General features: G+C 52.6%; 1 protein-coding gene across 1 annotated transcript; it reads right to left on the bottom strand.

Moving 5' to 3' along the window:
* Positions 1-1,682: 1,682 nt before the first annotated feature.
* Positions 1,683-16,280, bottom strand: Celf3 (CUGBP Elav-like family member 3). The gene is made up of 13 exons (XM_042681535.1): positions 16,136-16,280; positions 14,924-15,006; positions 9,938-9,986; positions 9,414-9,542; positions 9,192-9,271; positions 7,144-7,287; positions 6,899-7,040; positions 6,467-6,616; positions 6,018-6,083; positions 5,563-5,727; positions 5,156-5,299; positions 3,343-3,479; positions 1,683-1,746 (listed from the first exon to the last, which is right to left on the bottom strand). The coding sequence occupies exons 1-12, from the start codon at positions 16,278-16,280 to the stop codon at positions 3,352-3,354; spliced, it is 1,425 nt and encodes a 474-aa protein (XP_042537469.1). The 3' UTR covers positions 1,683-1,746; positions 3,343-3,351.
* Between the last annotated feature and the right edge of the window lie 6,492 nt (positions 16,281-22,772).

Below are 22,772 nucleotides of genomic sequence, written 5' to 3'. Positions count from 1 at the left end.
GGCAGATCACAGCTGGAAGGGGGCAAGTTTGTAAGAAGGGCTAAGGTAGCACATAGCTGACCACAAGCAAGTGACCCAGGTGCTATGGGCCTGTTGATCCTCCTAGGCTCAGGCCATGTACCATTCACAAAGTATCCCCTAGGAACTGGAGAAACCTTAGGGCTTATATAGTTAACCCTATAGCAGACTGGGCTGCTGCTGTAGCCTACTTGATACTACTGAAGATCTTTGCCTCAGGTCAGAAAACGGGTGAGGAGATTACCATTCTGGATTTTAGAGTAGGACCAATTGGGTTCCATCTCCATATTCTTCCCTTTCCTGCTTAGGGAATCTGTATTAACTTTCAAAGCTTCCTCTTCCCCGTCTAAATGAAGAACTGCATATGGAACTCCTGACCCACATACAGAACAGTGGTCAGTGAACATACATGACATTTGCAGTTCTCCCCACTGGTCTCGGTGCAAGGGCCCAGCCTTCTGAGGCCTGCTCACCCATTCCCGTGCCCTTCCAGAATTCAGCCCCAAAGACAATTGGAAAAAAGGATCATGAAGCCCTGAGTGAGACTGAGACACTGCTCAAAAGTAAGGGCTGGGCTTTCCCTGGGCCTTTCTCTCCCAAACCTCAACCTCTTCCCTCCCTTCCTCCCTCCCCATAACCAGTGTGAACAATCCCCTTACCCTCAGCCTTCCAAGACTCTTATTGAATGCTTTTAAATGTTTTTCTTTATTTAGACAGAAAAGACCAACTCTTTAAAAGTAAAATGCAATAAATAAATAAGTGAAGCATAGAGAACTGTCCGAAATTGACTCCCCAGTTTCCCCTTACCACTCCCCCCCTCCCCCCATCTTCTTTTCCCTAAAACCTCTTCCTAAAGAAAATGATCAGGTAATAAACCCCCTTGAGCCCTCCCCACACCCCTCCTCCCGAATACCCAGTTACCCACCAAAAGCAAAGGGGAAATAAAGAGAGTGAGAAAAACTCCAAGGGCAACATTGTCTAAACTCCCAGAAAGGGAGACGGCAGCGTCTGGCCCAGCGGGGCAGGGCAGACGGGCTAGATAACGCACGGGTGGTAGTGGTATTTACACGGAGGGGGCCAGCAGAGACTGTAAACATTTTTAGGGGTTCAGGGGGAGGTCTTTTCCTCATGAGAGGAGGAGGGTCTCTGTGGCTGACTGGCAGAGAGGCAGCCCTCAGGGCTCCCCCCACACCCTCCTTGGAGGGGCCCTTGGGGGAGGCAGTGAGTTTTAGGGCTTAGAGCCCGGGATTCAAGGGTATCCTACCTCTAACGGAGGGTGGAGGGGCGTGTGAGAGCTGGCTTCTGAGAAGCCCCTACTGTGGGGAAGGGGGGGGGCAGGGGAGGGGGGAGGCCCCGCTACCTTCCTGGGCCTGCCCGGCTGGAACAGGCCCACTCGTGGGGAGGCAAGTACGAACGAAATGGGTACAGAAGACCCATCACAGGAGCCCTAGCAGAAGGCAGATACCCTGGAACCCTCGAGCCTATTCCTTGCTCCCTCAACAAGGCCAGAAGGGCACCTGAAGGAAAAAGGCCCTTGGAGCCAGGGAAGCAAAGCCGCGGCCCTTCCGAGAGGCAGGGTGGTGGGAGGGGCTGAGTTCTGTGCCCCCAGGGCCAAGAAGCAGCTTTTGTCGTAGAGCCCAATCAAGGCCCAGGGCAGATGTGCAGAGGGGCTGGAGCCAGTGGGGGGGAAGAGGGTGTGAGGTGCCCCTTCCTCGGGTGTCTCCAGACCTGCGAAGGAAGGAAACACTGGTGAAGCATGGAGAAGGCTGCTGGTGCTGGTGACAGGCGCTAAGCAGGAAAGGGAAGGGGGTGGCTGAGGTAGGAGATGGCATCTAAAATGGGGCTGCCTTAAGAAGGCAGATCCTCAGAGAGGCCTCAGTCCAAGCAGAACAATCTGCCCCCACCCGCAACCCCCAGCCATGAGTGCAAAAGGAGGGGTACAGGAGAGGGGGAGGGAGGGGATTCACGATACAGAAACCAAAGGCTAGTAGGAAGGAAATAGTCAAAAAGCCCACGAGAAAAATAGACTGGAAGATAGAGAGAGGGAGACCTAGAGGGTAAGAGAGGCAAAGAAATGAGACCACAAACAGGCAGGCAGAGGTAACTAGGAGAAGAAAGGAGAAGGGGGTGCACGAAGGAGACAGACACCTGGACAGAGAGTGGGAGCATCCGCAGAGAAGGCCAGGGTGACCCAGGATGGGCTTAGGGATGGAGTCTCATGGGGTGAGACCGCCCCCAGCCCCTAGGTAGTGCTCTCATTCCTTTTTGGAAAGGAACAAAGAAAGCAAAAGAGAAATGCACAGTACACAGACCACAGTCACCAACCACTGTTGACCCAAGCACATCCCGCGAGCTGCCCCCGGCCCTGACCCTGGGCTGGGGGGCGCTTCCCTCCGCGGCCCCTCCCCAAATAACAAACAATTGGCTCCAAAGACAACACGCTCGTTCCATGCAACTTACAAGGGCCCGGAGCAGGGGTCCGGGGATGGGGGCTTCAGCCGACAATGGACACGGGCCCTGGGCTGGGGGGGGCCCCCAGGGTCGGGGGGGAGTTAAGCAGCCAGGATTGGGGGGGAAAGGGGAGAAACAGAAAATATGGGTATTGTTCATGGGTTGTGTTTTTTTTTCAGGGGTTTGGTCCAAAGGAGATTAAACCACATAAAAGTAGCCAAGGCTCACACATCTGTGGCTCTGGCACTGGGGTGAAGAGGCCAGTGATAATGAAATTCACAGGCAGTACACTGTTCCAACCTCCACTTAAGCCAAAATAGCTCCCAAGAGGCCTGCAGATTGCCTCCCTATCTGTCCTGTGCTCACTCCTTTTCAAGGGGAAGGAGGCTCTGCTGTGTAAGAAAATCATCTAGAGTCTACGTCAACCAGGATCTGGTATCAGTACTTCTCTGGAGAGCAGAGATTCTAGGAGCCAGTGATTTTAAGACCCTCCTTTACTGCACTCTGAACCAGCCCTCTTCCCCAAATCCTACTCTTCATTCCATCCAACCCAAAGGAAAACCAGAAAGAAGATACACACAGACACACGGACACTGACCAGACAAACGAGACCAGATACTGTGGAAAATCTGCGAGTGGACACAGATAGATAGAGACTTGGCTCTTTCTGGGGTCACAGGGCTGTGTGTGTGTGTGTGTGTGTGTGTGTGTGTGTGTGTGTGTGTGTGTGTGTGAACAATAGCTGAGGAACCCTCCCAGGATCCCTGCCTTAGGCCCAGAGCCAGGAGTGGGGGTGTAGGGATGAGCAGCCCCGAAGGTGGCACAGTATGCAGGGGCTGAAGAGGAAGGACACAAGACAGGAACAGCACCCACCTGGGGCCCTTAGTAGGGCCGGTTGGCATCCTTAGGCCGCTTTAGCTGGACTTTGAGGCGCTTCATGCCAATCTGGAACCCATTCATGGCCTGGATGGCAGCCTGGGCACTGGCAGGATTGTCGAAACTCACAAAGCCTGTGATGAGAGGGTCATAAGGCCTGGCCCTTTGCTCTCCTGGCTTAGGGCCAGGGCCTGTTGGGTTTCCCAATACCACCCTACTTCATCCAGGTATCTCTAAATGCCTAGAAAATTGCCTGCTAGGGCTGGGAGGTTGGCTCAGTGGTAGAGTGCTTGCCTTGCATGCATGAGGCCCTGGGTTCGATTCCTCAGCACCACATAAACAGAAAAGGCTGGAAGTGGCTCAAGAGGTAGAACACTAGCCTTGAGCTGAAGAAGCTGAGGGACAGTGCCCAGGCCCAGAGTTCAGGCCCCACAACCGACAAAAAAAAAAAAAGAAAAAAAAGAAAATTGTCTGCTATGGCTGGGAAGGTGGCTCAGTGGTAGAGCGCTTGCCTTGCATGCATGAGGCCCTGGGTTCGATTCCTCAGCACCACATAAGCAGGGAAAAAAAAGCCGGAAGTGGCACTTGTGGCTCAAGTGGTAGAGTGCTAGCCTTGAGCTGAATTGCTGAGGGACAGCGCCCAGGCCCGGAGTTCAGGTCCCACGACCAGACCCCCCCCCCCCCCAAAAAAAAACCCAAAAAACAAAAAAAAATGGCCTGCTATATGGTAGGCATTCAGAAATTCTTCACTAGTGGGTTTAATGAGTGAATCCAGTCTAGCCATTTGTACAAACTGGGGCATTCGTTCCAGCCTTCTTTGCAGGGTGACCCCTTGCTCAGCCTGGATAGTTTTCTGAACCCATGCTTTGCAAATTGCTACTTTCTGCCTCTGAATGGCTTTGAAGCAGGGCACTGAGGGATTTTAAAGATGTGATACCAACTAAAGCTTCCCTTTTGAAAATCACACATTCCCAGACTACTTCATGAAAAACACAAATTGGGCTAGGGTTTTTGTCTTTTCTGGTTTGGCTGTTTGGGGTTTTTTGGTGCTGGAGGTAGAACCCAAGGGCATTACGTATGCTCCATTCCTCCAGTTCCAAGGCTGTATTGGATTTGTTTGTTTGATTTTTGCCAGTACTGGGTCTTGAGCTGAGGGCCTTAGGCTGTTGCTTGGCTCTTTTTGGCTTACAGCTGGCACTCTACCACTTGAGCTATTTTCCCAAGTCTGTCTTACTGGTTAATTGAAGATAAGAGTCTTGTGGACTTTTCTGCCCAGGTTGACTTGGAATCATGATACTCAGTTTCCAGCCTCCTAAGTAGCTAGGATTACAAGTGTGAACCACCCATGCCTGGCTCCAAAACAAGCTCTTCAGGAGAAAGATGAAGCTGTAGAGCTGCATGTTGTGGCTCACACCTATAATCCTAGCTACTCTGGAGACAGGAAGGATTGGGATTTGAAGCTGTAGGGAAAGAAAAGTATATGATACTCCATTTCCAATTAATTAGCAAAAAAAGCTGGGCAGGAACATGGTTCAAGTGTTAGAATACCAGCCATGAGTGAGCAAGCCAAGTGATTCAAACCCTTAACTGGCAAAAATAAAAAAAGTGAAGCTGCAGGAAGAGAGAGCTATAACTGTGGTATGCCTAAATGTCAAAGATCTTTCATAGCCTTGGGTACTCAGGACTTCAGATACTAGGTCTACGGTAACCCTAAATGCCTTCGCATGTATCAGACCTTGCCCTAATGTGTACACACAGATGTACACACAAAAATGTCCATACTTTGTCTTTTAGATCATCATGTTCTTACCAAAACATTTGCTTTGATTGGTGGCTCGGTCAACAAAGACTTTGGCTGAGATGACATGGCCAAAGGGGACAAACATCTGGAGGATCTCTGAGTCTGTGAACTCCTGGGGTAGGTGGTATATAAAGATGTTGCAGCCATCAGGGCCTGGGTGCCAGTAGAGACAGAAGGAAGAGCTCAGTGACCAGGAAATGCAGGATTCATGCAGCAAGTCCTGGGAAAAAACAGAGCTGGGGAGGACCCTCCAATCTTAGCCCAAAAATGTTGGCTAAAGCTCCCTGGTGCTTTTATCCCCACAAATGAGGCAAGAGCTGGACTTAGCACAGGACAGTGGAGAGTTCCTGGGCTTACGACAAGGGCATTTATCTCTGAAGCTTCACAGCTATGAGGGCCTTGCCCCAGGCTGGCACCTTCTCGCTGCTGCTGCTGCTGCTGCTGCTGCTGCTGCTGTTGCTGCTGCTGTTGCTGCTGCTGCTGCTGCTGCTGCTGAGGTGGGGGTGGAGGCTGCTGGGCAACCAAGGCTGGAGGCTGCGGGAACGCAGGCGCAACCAGGCTGTAGGCCGCAGGGTAGGCTGCTAGGGTGGGAGAAGAAAAGAGTTCATGGCGTCCTCTGACTCCTTGCAGACGACGACCTGCTCTCCCTTCTCCTAGCCCAGGCCAGCGGAATGCACAGGGCTGAGAAGTCATGGGGGGGGGGGGGGGGAAAGGATCCCCTGCTTCAGGTGTGCTGCCCCAAAGTGCCACCCTCACAGGTATAGATGGTCTGGAAAGCCTGAAGTGGGGGAGGGGGGCCCAAGGCAGTTGGCAGTGAGCTGAGAAGCCCACATGCAGTTTTTGAGCTGAGGCCTGGGCTACGACACCTTACCTGTGTAGTGCTGCATCCCCGCGTAGGCCTGTTGTAGGGGGTCCACGGGGGCTGCGGGACTCTGGGCTGGGGAAAGCATCATGGACCATGAGTGCGCTTGAGACAGCAGGAGCCCCGCCAGCACCTCTGTGAGCAGAGGCCAAGTGGTGGGGAAAGGGGCCTGGTCTGGACATGGGGTGTGAGATGAGGAGGGGAAATGCACATGGCAAGGTGGGGGGGGGGGGGCTAGCACAAGTCAGTCTATGACTGACTCCACCACCCCAGACATGTTGCTTCACCTCCCTAAGCCTCAGCCTCCCTGGTAGGGTCATCTCTACCGGAACAGACAGAGCAGAAGAAAGCATTGTGAACCCCGAGGCTGGAGATGGATATGGGTATCAAGGCTGCCAACCACAGGAGTAATGGCTTGGATGGTTGCTAGGAGAGTGTGGACAGGCAGAGAGCCGCACCTGGGTAGGGGTGAACCCCATTGGGATACAGAGCATCAGGGGCAGGCTGCCCGGCGGGCTGGGTGGGCACCGGGCTGTAGCCGTTGACACCCAGTGCAGCAGGGATGGCAGATACGGGTGTGGCAGCAATGGCAGGAGGGGTGCTGGTTCCTAGGGAGGAGAAAGCGACAGAGACAGAGCAAAGAAGCACGCGTTTGCATGCACGTGTGTGCGTGTGCATGTGCATACACACACACACACACACACACACACACACACACACACACACGGATGCAGAAAACCAGTCAGCAAGTCGGAGGGCAGAGAGGAGCAAGCAGACCATTCTCTAATCCCTGAACCCTAATGTCTTCTCTCCGCCCCCCCTGCCCCACCACACTGTAGTCTCCTTGTTCTGTATCTACCTAGCCCAGCCTGCTTTGCACAGAGCCTTACCTGAGGATGGGGTGATGGGAGTGGCAATGAGGCCATTGGCATTGATGGCAGCCATGTGCTGCATCTGCACGGCAGCCATGGTGGCCATGGGGCTGAGGTAGGCACTGTGAGCCGCTACCAGGGCTGCCTGCTGTTGCATCAGCTGCAGGTGGAGGAGGGAAGAGAAGAGTGAGGCCTAGTCTTCCTCTCAACGCTGGAAGCAGGACATGGGGGTGGGCCATGTCCAGCACCGGGGGCATGCTTACGGCCTGCGTGTAGGCGCTGTAGGCTCCAAACTGAAGGGCGATGGGGCTGAACATGCCCAGCTGGGTGGCCACCTGCTGCATTCGGCGGAGACCTCGCTCCTTCTCTGTGTCAGCAAACTTTACCACCAGGCTGGATGAGGCACCCTGGGTAATAGACCCCATGTGTGGGCAGAGGAACAGTGCACATCTCTCCTTCCCCGGAGCCTTCTTAGCACCAGGCCTAGGTACTGTTCTCATGGCCTGGCCTCTTTGGGAGGCCCATGTCAAATGGGGAGATTCTAATCTCACCATTTCCTTGTGCTAGGATGTACAAAAGGCTAAGGAAGAGTGAAGTCATGTGCTCTAAAAATGGAGGGCCTGTGGGCACGGGAAGGGCCTCTCTCTGTATGAATTCCAGTGGCTCAGCCATAGCCAATCTTGCCTGGTAGCTGCCCCACTGCCCTGACCCCTGACATACTCCCCCCACCCCCACCCCCGTGCTCAAGCTCAGTGGATACAGCCTCAATAACAATCTGGGCATTGGTGACTCACACCTGTGATCCTAGTTACTCAGGGAGAGTGTGGTCTGAAGATCAAGGTTCTAAGCCAGCCAAGCAGAAAAGTCTGTGAGATGTTTATCTCCAATTAACCACCAAAAAAACTGGAAGTGGAGGAATGATTCTAATGCTAGTTAAGCATGGAAATTGCTAAGGGATTGTGCCTGAGTTCATGCTCCAGTACACACACGCACGCACGCACGCACGCACGCATGCACGCATTAATACAAGCCTGAACCAAATAAAAAAGAAAAGGAACATTGATGAAACTCCTAGACTCAGAACTGGAAGGGGCCTAGGGCCACCTAATACAGTTCTCTATTTGGTGCTGTATTCTCGCTACCAAGTCCAAGTACCTCTAAGCTTGCTCAGCCTCTGCTAGAGATTTCTTTGTGTGTCAGTTGTGGGACTTGAATTTAGGGTCTGGGTGCTGTCCCTGACTTTTTTTTGCTCAAGGCTGGTGCTCTACCACTTTGAGCCACAGCACCACTTATGGTTTCCTGGTGATTAATTGGAGATATGAGTCTCACAGACTTTTCTTGCCTGAGCTGGCTTCAAACTACAATCCTCAGATTTCAGCCTCCTGAATAGCTAGGATTACAGGCATGAGCCACTGGTGCCCAGGTTAGAGATTCTTGAGGGGTTGGAAGATCACTTCCTCTGTATCCAGCTAATTCTATTTTAGAAGAGTTCCCCGAGTGCATTCGGCAGAATCACCATGTAAAGGTACGTGGGGCAGCCGGGGCACCAGTGGCTCACACCTATAATCCTAGCTACTCAGGAGGCTCACGGTTCAAAGCCAGCTGGGGCAAGAAATCCATGAGAGTCTTAACCACCAGAAAACCAGAAGTGGCATTGTGGCTCAAGTGGTGGAGTGCTCACCTTGAGCTGAAGAGCTCAGGGACAGCACCAAGACCCAGAGTTCAAGCCCCATAACCGACCAAAAAAAAAAAATGCATGGGGCCTCTAAGCAAGGGTCCTGATACCCAGCAAATAAGTGGGGAGGAGGATATGGGAAGGCAGAGAGGAGATGGGCGACAGAGGAAGGGGTTGAGGAATGGAGGAAGCAGGAGAGGAGGGTGATGGAATTTAGACTGAAGATGAGGAGTAGGGAGGCATTAGTGGCTCACACCTGTAATCCTAGATCAAGGTTTGAAGCCAGCCAAGGCAGTCAGTGAGACTCTTATCTCCAATTACCCAACCAGCTCTCAAGTGGTAGAATGCAAGCCTTGAGTGACAAAGCTAAGGGACAATGCCCAGACACACACACACACACACACACACACACACACACACACACACACACACACACACACACACACACACAGGGTGGTATATAGAAAGAAGCAAGGACATGGTATTTGCCATGTGCAGAAGTCCCTAAGCAGTTTGATTCTTGGGCAGAACATTTCCTTTTGAATGAACTGAAAATCTTGTCCTGGGTAGGCTGTCCCTATGTGCCAGGGCCTGATGAGAAGGGGGGAGGGGGAACATCAGGGGATCAGGGCTCACCGGCAGCGTCCGGCTGCTGTGAAGTGTGTTGATCGCTGCCTGGGCCTCAGCATGGGTCTGGAACTTCACAAAAGCACAGCCTAGAAAGGTGGAGGTGGAGGAGAAAAAAAGGTGAGGATTCTCATCACGAAGGCAAGGCGGGTGCCCGCTGCCCAGGAGGCCAGTGGGGAAGGTCAGGAAAGCTAAAGAAGCCCATGAGAAGGAGGGGAGTGGGTGGGCTACCTTTGCTGGTGCCATCTGGCCCCCGGAGCACAGTGCACTCATCTATGGTCCCGAATGGCTCGAACATCTTCCGGACATCTTCATCTGTCTGCTGCTTCCCTAGCATCCCCACAAAGAGCTTCCGGTCTTCTGGGGAGGTAGGGCACAGGAGAACAGGTTTGGTCAGGCCCTCCTGGCCTCTCTTCTCAGCCCCGTCACTTTCCATGCCCACCCCCCTCCGTTCCCCGGAGATTTTGACACGACTTTCCCCACTCTGGACACCAGTGGCTGCAGGGTGTGAAAAGGGGGACTGGGTTCACTGACCTAACCTCCTAACTCTGAAGGATTTGAACTCCTCTCTGGGTATCAGTGTTGCCAGATCTCATCCCCTCCAGCCTCACTGACTCATCCTATCTGCACTTAGGCTGGGAACTCTTCAGAACTGTCAGACTTGCTTTGTCAACAAAGGCTGCCTGGAAGTTCCTCCAAGCCTAGGGTTTGGAGGTGGGAAGAGAAGAGGATGAGTTCAAAAGGGAAGAACCTACCTCCTCGGCTCTCGCTGTCGGCTGGCTTGACCTGGATTGGCCTGTTCATCTAAAAGAGAGAGGAGAGGGCAGCTGCAGGGACTCCTGTGCACACCCGAGACCCACACCCACACCCCAGACCAGGACCTCCAGCGAGGCTCAAAGGAGCAAGCTCCAGACATGGGCATTCTCCCTTGTCCCCTAAATTTGATGGGAAGGAAGGGGCTGGGCCTAATCTTGTCTGGAAGGACCTGAGGGGATTAGAGGCAGTGGAGAGAGGATGTGGAGGAAGATGCTCATCGGGCATAGTGCCAGGCTCAGGTTGACCAGTGATGCCTGAAACAGGTTTTCCTTAGGCCAGAACTAGTCCTTTCCCTAGGCCCCAGGTTCTGAGACACAATCTAACCAAGGGGCTGTGTCCAGAGCTTCCTCCACCACAAAACAGGAGCCACAGGGGCCACCCCCTGGAAAAGCAGCCCCAAGAAGGGCTCTACATTGAAGGAGACCCCACAGAGGCCCAGACTTCCTTCTGACCCCTGAAGGTGTGTCTGCCTCTTTTTCTGCCCCCCTACACCCCTTGACCCTAGGGGGAAGGAACTCGGGCAGCACAAAGGGAGCAGATGCCCAGTCTCCGTGGCAACAGGAGAATGCGCACCATGGCAACCGCCCACTCAGCCTGATTTATCCGTCCCCGTCGCCCTGGCGACCGTGGTGACGTCATCACTTCTGCCGCTCCACACACCCAGAGAAGGAGTGAGGAGGGGGTGGGAACGGAGTATGCTGGGGGTGGAGGATTTGGTAAGGGCTGGGAAGTGGGGGAGGGGCCCAGGAAAGCTCCCTGGTCCTGGAGGGAGGTGTGCAGAGCAAGCGTGAAGGGACCCAACTGTCCCTTCTCCTGCAGTGCAAATCCTGGAGGTCTGAAGTGCTGGGACAGTGCTGAAGCGCCAGATGCTGTCCCGCACCCCTGGCCATTCTCCCCAGGACCAGGCAGGAAGTCTTCCAGAGCACACCTTCTCTCTGACCCTGCACTAGCCTGCTTTGTTCAGCCAGCAGTGGGGATGATGCTAATTCTAGTTCCCCTCTTCCATGCCTTGTCTGGTGAGAGGACTAAGGAATGACTCCCACAGGTTGATTTCCTTCACTGGAGTAGGGATCTGGAAAGGGAGGAAAAGGACTCACAGCTCCAGGGCCTGGAAATATTTTGTTATTGAGGATTTTGATCACTAGGGCTATACCAAGTCCCCACATTCATATGTGGGACTGTCTTCATTCTAGTGACAACAACAACAAAAAATGCAAGCCATTCTGAGGATGAGGTTAAGTGTGCCCTAAGGAAAGGCACTGGACCAGGAGTCAGGAAAAAGAGAGTTCAAGGACAGGCCCTGCCACTCACTAGCTGTGAGACTTTAGATAAGTACCTTCTTTCCTCTGGGCCTCAACTTCCTCCTTTGCCAAACAAAAGGGCTCTCCAGACAGCTTCCTAACATTGAGAGACCTTGGGTGGCCTCACCCTGCCTAGGGTGAGCAGCACAGCAATGGTAGGCCCTCTGGGCCCTCTGCCAGTCAAGTATTCAGAGCCTTGGATCAACTCTTAAGTCCTACCTCAAGAGATATTCCTGCCCCACGGCCCCACCCCCAGTTCTCTGGGTTTGTGAGCAGCTGGGGAGGGAGGGAGGGTCTGCAGTCTCACAAATCCTCCAGCCAACCTGCCCCTGGCTTTATCTCCCACCAATCTGGGATTATCCCATCCAAGGTTCAATCTCCTTAGGGGGGGAAGAGGGGGAGGAAGGGGGGGGGGAGGGAGAGAGAGAGAGAGAGAGAGAGAGAAAACATAAGGCAGGCAGGACCTGGGGGTCAGCAGCCCAGAGATTGATGGTCATTGACCTTCCTGTCTTTTGCACTGTAGCCCAAACCATCAAAGAAATTCCCCCACAGGCGCTTCATCAGCTCAGCACAGCCGCCCAACCACCCCTCCAGAGGTAAAGTCAGAACCAGGGTCACAGCGCAGGGTGGGGGGAGTGGTGCAGTGGGCACTACCCCTTCCCAACAGGCCTCTTGTGGATTTGCTGTTCTGGTTAGAGATGGGGAACCTGGGACCCAGAGAGAAAGGATGTGGTTCCCTCCAGGCACAAAAATAGCAGGTCAATAAATACCCACAGCTGATGTAGATTCACACAAAGACACCCGAGTGCACAGACCACAGCATGGGTCTCCCCACACACCCTCAAGGACAGGCTTCCTGGTACCCCCCAGCACTCTGCTCGTTTCCAGCTGCCTTCTTCTTGGCTTGGTGCTTCCTGTGGGAAGCTCAGCTTTGTTAGCTTGCTCAGACACACCTGCCCCCTCCCCTGAGTCCAGCTGTGCTATGTTTACCTGGCAACCAGGCAGGCACCTCTTCCTAGTTACCACCCGCCAGGCAATAAGCCCTCTCTAGGGCCTCCAAAAGAAGAAGGGGCTATTTATACCCCAACGGGTGCCAAGCTGCCCCTCCTTCGCATCCATAGTGAAGACCTACCTCCAAAAAGAGGCCTTTATCCCTACCCCCCCACCCTAAATCTACTTGTCTTGAGAGAACAAGCCTGGAGCCCTGCTACTAATTCCTGGCTCTACACTTGTTCCTAGTGTCTTAGTGTTCCTGATCCTACACAAGTGGAGCAGAGTCCACCTTCCCGGCCACAAGCTGACCAGGAGGACCCAGGGAGTAGGATTTTGGCTCAGAGTAAAAGGAAAGGATTAAGGCAGACAGATGTGTCCCTCACAGCTCCCAGCTCGGGAGCCACACCCTGTGCTCAGAACAGATCCAGGGACCTGTGACAGTCACCCCTGGGAACTCTCAGTGGAGAGAAGAGGAAATGGGGCTTGACAACCATAGACCAAGCCCCCCTTCTTTCTCTGCAGCCTAATATGGTAGCATTTTCTAGATTCTGGGGGTGACAAAGGTGCTCTGGTGAAACATGAACCTGTAGTAAGAGGGCTTAGAGATTCGACTGTAAGAAAAACTTCCCCCCACAGAATCAGCTTAAGCAGCAGTGGACATCGTAACACACACACACACACACACACACACACACACACACACACACACACACACACACACACACACACACACACTGTCTGAGGGGAAAGACAAATGGCAGAAGATGGGGCTGAGGAAGGAGGAAGGAACACGGAGAGTCAGACAGAGCTGGGCCGCAGACATCTGCTCCTGGACTGCCCTGAGTCTGCCCCTCAAGTGTTTTGTACAGGGTCTCCTGGGAAGATGGAACCCCTCATTTCCTACTGGAGACTGCTAGGTCCCTCTGGACCCTGCCAACTAGGGCAGGAATGGGAACTCTGTCACCTGGGAGCTCTGGGGCAGGCTAGACTGAGTCATTACCTGGTGCCATTCTCCCCCCTCCCCCTCAGACAGCTCTGCTGAGCTGCATGGGCGGCTGAGAGGACGCACACAGGGCGTCTAGCTGGCACACACCACACCTGAGGTTCCTACCCACTCCCAGGCCATCTCTCACCTAAGGCCCACTCTGGTCTCCCTTTCCATATTCTCTTTTCCCCCCTGTCCCCACTGGTTCTACCAGGGCTTTGAAATGGGGGAACGACAGGAAAAGACCAACACCAACAGGACATGAAAGCTGTGGGCTTGATCAGGGCTTCCAGAGAGAAAAAGGAAAGGAAGGGAAGTTCAGACTCAGGAGCTACCAGCCTGCATGTGCCCAGACCCCCACATCTGGCCAGTTGGGTGCTTACATGCATTTGTGCAGAACACAGGCTCACCCTGCATCTCTGAGCCTGCTCACACACATACACCAATCCCCCACTTTGCAGCCCTAGCTATTCTTGTGATGGGTTAAGATGGTGGGGGAGGGGCAGTGGGTTTGATCTCCCAGCTACACTCCAGGGCTGAAGACCAGGGAGGACCTAACTTTGATGTTGGGTGTGGTAGAAACAGGTTTGATGTTCTCTGCCTCCATCTATTTTGTCTGTTTCCTCCTAGAAAAGATGGACGGTCTACACTGTTCTCCATATCCCAGGTGGGGAAGGGGCAGAGGCTGGGACAGCTGTGTCTCCAGTACTTAGATGGTTCTGAGCAAATGTTTGCTGAAGGCAGGGTGGAGCCAGACCTCAGGAAGTACTTCCTGGGATCCACAATCAGAGAGAAACTAAGAAGCAGGTAGCAAAATGGAGTAGACTTCCCTCTTCTATCCCTCTCCCCCAACCAGTTCTGCAAGGGGGTAGCAGTCTGAGATTATTTAATCTTAACTTCAGTTGCCAACCCAGGCCTGGGACAATCTGTAGTCTGGCTAAGAAGAAGAAGGGGGGAAAGAAAAACACCTCAAACCCAAAGAGATGTGACCTTGCAGTGAGGAAGCCTACTCCAGAGCCACTTCTGCACATTTGGCCAGCTCAGATCTGATCCTATCTGATGGTGTCTGCATTGCTATACCTAGGCTAACATCCTGCCCAGGCCCCACTTGATGCCGGTGGCATCAGAGGTTCCTGGGGCTCTTTCTAGAAAACAAGAGGGGAGTCTGTCTGAGCTCAGAAACCAACACAGAGCAGACAAATCCAACAGGCCCATCTGCCTGTTCTCAGGGTGGCAGCACCCCTCCCCCATCCCACAGCCACCTAGGCTGCCTCTCTAGAACTACAAGTAGAGTGTCTTGGGTATCTCCCATTCACACTGACACAGGTGTCCAGTTGTCTCCCTACACTCCCAACCAGCTAAAGTCCTCCTTCTACCCTGGCTAGTGGACAGGTTGGTAAGTGGGAAGGAGCTGTATCAACTCCTTATGAGGATCACATTTAGTCCTTTAATTGTTCTTTTCCTTCTCCCCAGGTAAGAGACATGCATGCATCTATAGCAAGAAAGGTGGGTGCTAGAAAAAGAGACGAGGGCCTTCCTGGGGATGAGAAATAGAAAATAAGCTCTGTATCTTGGGAGGGTTGTGGGCCCCCTGCCACTTCTAAGGTCATTTTCAGCCCCTTGGCCCTGAAAAGGATGGGACTCACCCCTGGAAGCGTCTTCTGTTCGTGCAGGGCGCTCTGGGCCTTCAGGGCTGAATCGCGGGCACAGTATGTCAGGAAGGCACATCCTGAGGAGGGGCATGGGCAGAGAGACAGGGTGGGGGATGAGTCTCTGGCCTCCCCTCCATAAGGGGCTCCCCTATGGCTGAGGACTGGAGAGCTTTTCCCTTCTAGTCATCTTCTGCCATATGGGCTGGGAAAGATCTGAGAGGAGTAGAATGGTGCTCTGGAAGTGGGGGACAGAAACCTGGCAGGCCAAATGCTGGTGGTTAATGAAGAAGGAAGGGCAAGTGGGCTGTTGAGAGGTGGAGGTGGGATGGCTCTCATCTCAGTGTGCAGAGTGTGGCTCTGTCTTCCTCTGTTTCTATTCTTTCCCCTTTCTCCTTTGCCCTCTCCTCCCTCCATCTTGGCCATCAACACCCTTTTCCACTCCCATTTTCCCTGTTTCTCCCCAACTCTGTGGGAGGCAGGTACAAGTTGGATAGTAAACAGAAAAGGAAAGGGAAGGACAGTTAGTGGAAGTGCCTTTTCCCTGTGCCCCGTGCTGGGAGGGAGGCAATATGGGCCTTGGATCCTGGTGCCTGGAGCTTTCCAAATTCTGACCCTGGGACTGGCTCTGCTTTTTAGCAGTACTGCCCTCAGAGAAGCCTTGGCTCTTAACTTTCTAAATCTCCTACACTTTCCCATACTCCATGTCCTGCTTCTCCAATCCCTTTTTTTTTTAGCCCTGGGGATGCCCAGGCTGGCCATCTCTACTTTCTAGGTTGAGCACCTGATCCCTATCCCAGCATTATCTGAGCTTACTCAGATTGTCAGTCTTGCTACACACACACACACACACACACATACACACACACACACCACTGGCTTTTTACCTCCAAAACCAACTCTCTCATCTCTCCAACCTCTTGAGTTTATCCCATGCCATCCACACACCCCTCCATCCCTAAGGTCCATACCTCTGCATCCCTGTTGACAATTCTTTACCCCAAATAGCCCTTTTCACTCCTCCATCCTGGAGTGCCCTGGTCACTCTAGCTAAATTCTCTTGCAATGTCTCCATCACAGTCCCCTGAGCTCTTCTTCCATAGCAGCCCATTGCCAGCCGCTCTGTCCCTCCAGTTTGGCCTCCTCCCTCCTCCCAGGCCCCCCCAGCCCCAGTCACTGCCACCTCTCCAGTCTGGCCTGACCCCTCACCCTTGTGCAGCCCGGTGTACTTGTCCTTGATGACAGTCAGCTCGAAGATCCGACCAAACTGCTCGAAGATGGGCTTCAGGTCCTTTTCCTCCAGATGCCTCGGGATCTGCCCCACAAACAGCTTGATGGCATCCGGCTCCTTCATTGGGGCGGCCCAGGAGGAGGGGCCGAGGGGAGCAGGGAGAGGCCCAAAGGCCAGGGGAGCTGCCCAACAAGGAGGCAAGTGGTGGGAGCCAGGAGCCCAGGCGGGCCGGCCTTCCCTTTGGCCCCCAACCACACTGCTGAGCGGAGGAGAGCAGCTCTTCACACAAAGGAGGCCCAGGGAGTTGAAGTCTGGGGGTCAGGGGTCTAGGCAGACACGATCATGCCACCAGGGGGCATAGCCCAAACAAACAATCTCCCTCCCTGAGATCTGGCAGATAGCCCAGGATGGGGGTCAGTGTGGCCAGCACCTGGAGGGTTAGGGCGGTGGGCAGCAGGCACTGGAGCTGGGAGGGCTGGGAGCTGGGAGGGGAGAGGGGAGCAGAGGTGAGGGGAACGGCCGGGGAGGCGGTGGGCTGGGGGGGGAGGGAAGGGCGAGGGGCCTGATCTGGTTGCCAGCAGCGTCAGTGAGGGGCCCCACTCCTGGTGCGGGGCAGGTGGCTCTCTCGTTGCTTTCCCCGGGAGGACACCTCCCCTGTGGCTGATGCTTCTGCTGGGTCCGAAGATCCCTGATGCCAGATGCTTGATCTCTGATGGCGGCGGGGCTCCGGGGGTCCCTTCTGCCCTGCCTCCCCCCCTTCAGGTCCTCCCCTCGGCCCCCCTCCCGCCCCCACCCCGGTCCCCGGGCTTAGGCTGCCGTGGGCTGCTCCCGCCGCTGGGGCTGGGGCTGCCTGCTTTCCCGGTCACCTGGGTCCCGGAGCTCTGCTCTCCGGCCGCGCTCTCCTCAACAAAAACCTCCCCCCTCCACACCCCCCTCCCCACTCCCACCTCCTCTCCCCTGACATCAGTGATGTCAGTCTCAGGGGTGGAATACAAATTCTCTACCGTAGCGAGGGACGCACAATCCAGGCAGGAGCCACGCCCTCTCCCTATCTCCGTCCTCCCTGACTCCCTTTCCCGCCCCCGCCCCCCAGAAGAGCAGCTGGGCCTGTTGATAACAGCCCTTCCCCCATCTTACTCCCCAATCAGGAGTTGGGCAAGGCGCTGAGATGGAGAATTTATCGAGGAGCCCTAAGGTGGGGTCCATTGTTCCGGGGGCTGGAGCTGTCCCCGGTGCTGGAAGAGAAGACCCGGGCGATGGGAGCTGGGGGTGGGGAGGCCAGAGGAGTCCAGGAGCAGAGAACCGAAGAGGATGTTTGGGCAGGTTGAGGGGAAGGAAGGAAGGTGTAGACAGAGTCGGGGCGGGGGGGGGGGGGGACAGGAGGAACCCAGAGAGGAAAAAAGGAAAGAGAGATGAAGGGAAAAACAGGTTGAATTTTGTGTCTGTGCTGGAAGAGGATCTAAGGAGAGCCATAGCTTTCTGGCATTTGCGGGGGGGCCCCCTTCCCTCCCTCTGGGAGGTGTGTGTGTACATGCTAGGCAGGGCAGCGCTGCAGGAAACTCCTGGAAGACACGGGTGAAGTCTGCAGGGTTTCGCACTGGGTCTTGCTCTCGCATCCATAGCAGGTGCTTCACACACACTCATGTGAAGAACCTGTGACCAGTGTAGACTCCGATTCCTTCCGTGGGAAGAGGAAACACAGCTGTCAAGCTCCCCTTTGAGGCAGAGAAACTCAATTACTCCTTCCTTTGCTCTCCCTGCAATTGGGTTCCTAGGGTGGAACTTGGTCCTGATCGAATCAGGTAGCAAAGAGGAGTAGAAAAGTGCATCTGGGGACCATTACTCCCTGAGACAATTCTACTTGGATGTGTGATCTGTAGGCTCCGTGATCTAGAGGGAGCCTGACTCCTCCTCAATGCTCTGGGTCCACTCGCAGCCCCCATCAGTGCAGGGAGTGCCTGCTGACATCAGACCTCAGCGCTGACAGCCCAGGTTTTCCATTGGGCACTTCACTCCCAGTTTTGGTAGAATACCCTGCCTCCCTGTGGTTCTCTTCATCCTAGGGTGGGGCTGGAGTCTCCACAGTGGTGCCAGAATCTCTGAACTACATCGCAGCCAAATCCCATCAGTCTCCATTCCTGAGCTATCCCAGCAGGCAGGCTCCTCTCCTGGAAGTAAAATAAATAAGAGCAACAGGGTTTTTATGGCACTTATAGTGTCCTAGGCATTGTTCCAAGTGGGTTATACTTTCTAACTGGTTAAACCCTGCCCACTGCCTCGGATGTGAATTCTGCCATCATCTTCAAGTAGAGATGAAGAAACCAAGACACAGAGTGATTAAATAACTTGCCTAAGGCCACATAGCTAGAAAAAAAAGATGTAGCTATGATTGGAGCCCAGGACATCTGGCTTTTAAGTCCACCCTTTTAACTCCCACATCCAACATTCATCTTGAGACCAGGGGGTAGTGATTACCTGACCGTTCTTCTCCTCTGCCTTTAGGGGACTCTGGTGAGATTACCCTTCCTACTGCTTGATTCCCTGTTGGCCACCTGCCATCCTTTCTTAGCCTGGAACTGTATTGTGGCAGGTGTGTGTATTGGAGTGGATGTGGCTGTGGGGAGACTTCATACATTTTATCAGGTCCTCCAAGCTATAGTTCCCTAAAATGGGGATCTTGGTGCTGGTATGGGGAGTGTTAGAGGACTCCCTGGTAGGTGGCCAGAGGATGAGATGATGGTACCCAGGGAAGAGGAAGTACAAACATTATCTCTCTCCAAAGTAACTTTCCACTCACTGCCCCACCCCCACCGAGCCTTTCTTGCATTCTAATTTGATTTCCTTGGTATTTATGGTGATGCTAAACAGATCACAACCTTTGAGGATGGAGAAGAGAAGACCCCCAAGGCTGGGCTGTGTTGATCTCATTACACTACGTCTTCTCAGCAGATCTGCCGCCCTGCTGTTCATTCAGGCTTGGGCCTAATCATATTAATTGAAATATTAAATATTTACAGAAATGAATTTCAATGAAGTCCTCTCATTCCTCCTCCCAGTCAGTAATTGTGGAGATAACTGCAAGCAAGGAAATAGTTCCAGTCTTTCCGTTTTCAGTCCCAGATCGAGGTGGCAAAGTGAGAGGAGCATCAGGGATTTAGCGGGGAGAAAGGGCACTCCCTTCAGACCTTCCTGCTTGAGTAACAGATGTTCTTTCAGGGCCAGGGAATAGGAAGTAAAGAGTGGGGCGGGGAGGGGGGGGAACCTCCTGACTCAGACATCCTTTGTGGTCAGTTTCTCTCCGGAGGAAATAAAGCTTCAAATCCTAATTCCTCCAAGATACTTAAACTCTGCCCTCCACCCCCAAGCTCACCTTTTACTTCTTCAGTCAAAGCATAAAAAAAAGACTGTTGGGCTGGGAAGGTGGCTCAGTGGTAGAGTGCTTGCCTTGCATGCATGAGGCCCTGGGTTCGATTCCTCAGCATCACATAAGCAAAAAGCAAAAAGCTGGAAGTGGCGCTGTGGCTCAAGTGCTAGCCTTGAGCTGAAGAACTGAGGGACAGCGCCCAGGCCCAGAGTTCAGGCCCCACGACTGGACCCAAATAAATAAATAAATAAAAAAGACTGTTGACTTTATAAAGGAGATCTTTGTTCCTGGTTTTAGAATCATAGGCAGTGAAAAATGTCAGATAACGGGTTTTTTTTGAAAAAGGGGGAAATGTGTTGGTATGTGTGGACAGTGTGGCTTGTGAGATTGAACAGAGAATGAGGAGATCAGTAGCAGAATGGATAAGAGCGTACAAAGAATTGATTATATAACCTCCCTGACCTCAAGTGGGGAGGTGGGAGAGGAGAACCCAATAGATAATCATGAGCCCTGAGATGCTGTTAAGCAAACACTGGTAGTTCATGTCTGTAATCCTAGCTACTTAGGAGGCTGAGAGCTAGAGGATGGCTATTTCAAACCAGACCAGGCAGAAAACCTCACTAGACTCCATCTGCAAAATAACCAGCAAAAAACAGGGCTAGAGGTGTGGCTCAAGTGTCAGAGTACCAACTAAGTAAGCACAAGACCCTGAGCTAAAAGGTCAGTAACACACACACACACACACACACACACACACACACGCAGAGCCTTGGGCACACAATGCGATCAGTCAGGAAAGCCTTGGTGGATTCTCAATGCACAAGAAGATTACCAACTAGCAGGAGGATTTAACAATGTTTTTATGCATGGGGAAGATAGAGATTTATCTGTGTGTATGTTGTGTGAGTTTGTATATGTAGGTCTGCTTGTCTAGACTACAGTGCTGTCTAAATGCCGAGCACATATATAATTTAATATTTTTCTAGTGGGGCTGGGAAGGTGGCTCAGTGGTAGAGCATTTGCCTTGCATGCTTGAGGCCCTGGGTTCGATTCCTCAGCACCACATAAGCAAAAAGAAAAAAGCCAGAGGTGGCACTGTGGCTCAAGTGGTAGAGCACTCACCTTGAGCTGAAGAGCTGAGGGACAGCGCCCAGGCCCAGAGTTCAGGCCCCACGCCGGATCCACCCCCAAAATTTTTTTTCTAGTAGCCACATTAAAGAAGTAAAAAGAAACAAGTGAAATTACTTTTAAAAATGTATTATAGTTGGGTGCTGGTGGTGTGCACCCATAATCCTAGCTATTCAGGAGGCTGAGATCTGAGGATTGCGGTTCAAAGCCAGCCCAGGCAGGAAAGTCTGTGAGACTCATATCCAATAAACCACTCAGAAAACTGGAAGTGGTGCTGTGGCTCAAGTGGTAGAGCACTAGCCTTGACCTGAAGAGCAGAGGGACGGTACCCAGGCCCAGAGTTCAAGCTTCATGACAAAAAAAAAAAAAAAAGTATTTTAGAGAGAAGGGAGGGATGACATTGTCCCAAAAGAAATGTTCTCATTACCTGACTTATAAAATGGCCCCCCTCTATATCATCTTTATAATAACAAAAATATTTAACAAAATTTTTTTTATTTAGTCTGTTCTAACTCAAATACGATTTCTACATATAACCAACTTAAAAGTATTCAGCTATTTTACATTATTTTTTATGCCAACTCTTCAAGATTCAGGATTTATTTTACATGTCTAATCTATGTAACACTCAACAGGGATGTTTCAAGCATTAAAAGCGATGGGCTTGGAGCCAGAGGCCCACACCTAGATAATCTTTGCTACATTAGGAGGCTGAGATCTGGAGGAGGGTTATTCGAAGCCAGACCAGGCAGAAAAGTCCTTGAGATTCCCATCCACAAAATAATTAGCAAGGGGCTGGGAAGGTGGCTCAGTGGTAGAGCGCTTGCCTTGCATGCCTGAGGCCCTGGGTCCAATTCCTCAGCACCACATAAGCAAAAAGAAAAAAGCCAGAAGTGACACTGTGGCTCAAGTGGTAGAGCGCTAGCCTTGAGCTGAAGAGCTGAGGGACAGCGCCCAGGCCCAGAGTTCAGGCCCCACGACCGGACCCCCCCCAAAAAAAATAATTAGCAAAACGCTGAGCTAAAAGTGTAGCTCCAGTGGTGAAGGGGCCAGCTGAGAAAGTGCAAGGCTGAGTTCAAATGTTGGTACCAGAAGAAAGAAACTACACAACAACGACAAAACCAAACCACAAAACAATGAGCAATAGGTGGCTTGGGATCATCCTGGCTAGTGAAGCTCTGGGGGAGGGTGACAAGACACGGGTCTTGGCCAATAGGAACGATCACCTCTGGTTAACCTCTGTTCCTGTTGGAAAACATTGCACTTTGGACAGATGGTAGCTTATCTCCCTCTTACTGTATTAACTTTCGCCCCTAAAAAAATGGACTACCAATCAAAATGATCACTAACCCTGATGAGGTTTCTGAGACGAGGTTTAAAGCCCTCTCCCAACATTTCTGTGGCTCTTCTGTCTTTGCTGGGAAATGTTAGGGGCAGCCCACTAAGAATCCCTCTGCGGCCTGAGGACGAGCTTATGTCTCACACTATTCCCTTGCTTTCTGGAGCAGTTGTTCACCAGTCTGAAAAGACAGCCCCTCCTGCAGGGTTTTTGTCTCCAGCCTCTCAGAAAGCCTCTGCTGGGCATCATCATCTGTGGGTGTGGAAGCTGTGTGTGTGTGTGTGTGTTTACAGACAGGCTCCTGCCCTTTCCAGGCAGCTATTTTCAGCTCTGTGGCTTTATGTTTCACTTACCCTTCTTAATCAGATACTACAAGAACAAATCTCGAAGACCAATTCCATTTCTCCTCCCTTATTCAATCGGGAGTGGGAGAAATCATTTAGAATTTATGAGGAACCCAGTGTGAAAAGAAAATTCATCTACATAAGTCAGTCCAAGAGGGGAAATTCTGCCAAAATGTCCCACGGGTCCTTTCCGGCATCCAGAGTCCAAGAATGTTCTTTCCTTTGCAGATCGCGGCTCACCCCATGCTCTGGGGGTACTTTCCTGCTTGTTAAGAATCCCAGACTTCAATGTCAAGTGTGTACAGGACAGATGGAAGGGATGGCTTCTGGCCAGTGGCTAGGGAACAAGCTTGGGTTCCTTTCTTTTCTTTTTTTTAGGTTTATTTTAATTTTTATTTAAAGGTGATGTACAGAGTGGCTACAGTTATATAAGTCAGGTA

This window comes from Dipodomys spectabilis, unplaced genomic scaffold (assembly GCF_019054845.1).
Source record: "Dipodomys spectabilis isolate Male_0828 unplaced genomic scaffold, ASM1905484v1 ptg000069l, whole genome shotgun sequence".
Taxonomy (NCBI): domain Eukaryota; kingdom Metazoa; phylum Chordata; class Mammalia; order Rodentia; family Heteromyidae; genus Dipodomys; species Dipodomys spectabilis.
The sequence above is the reverse complement of the archived record's forward strand: the minus strand, read 5'-3'. Positions and strand labels throughout refer to the sequence as shown.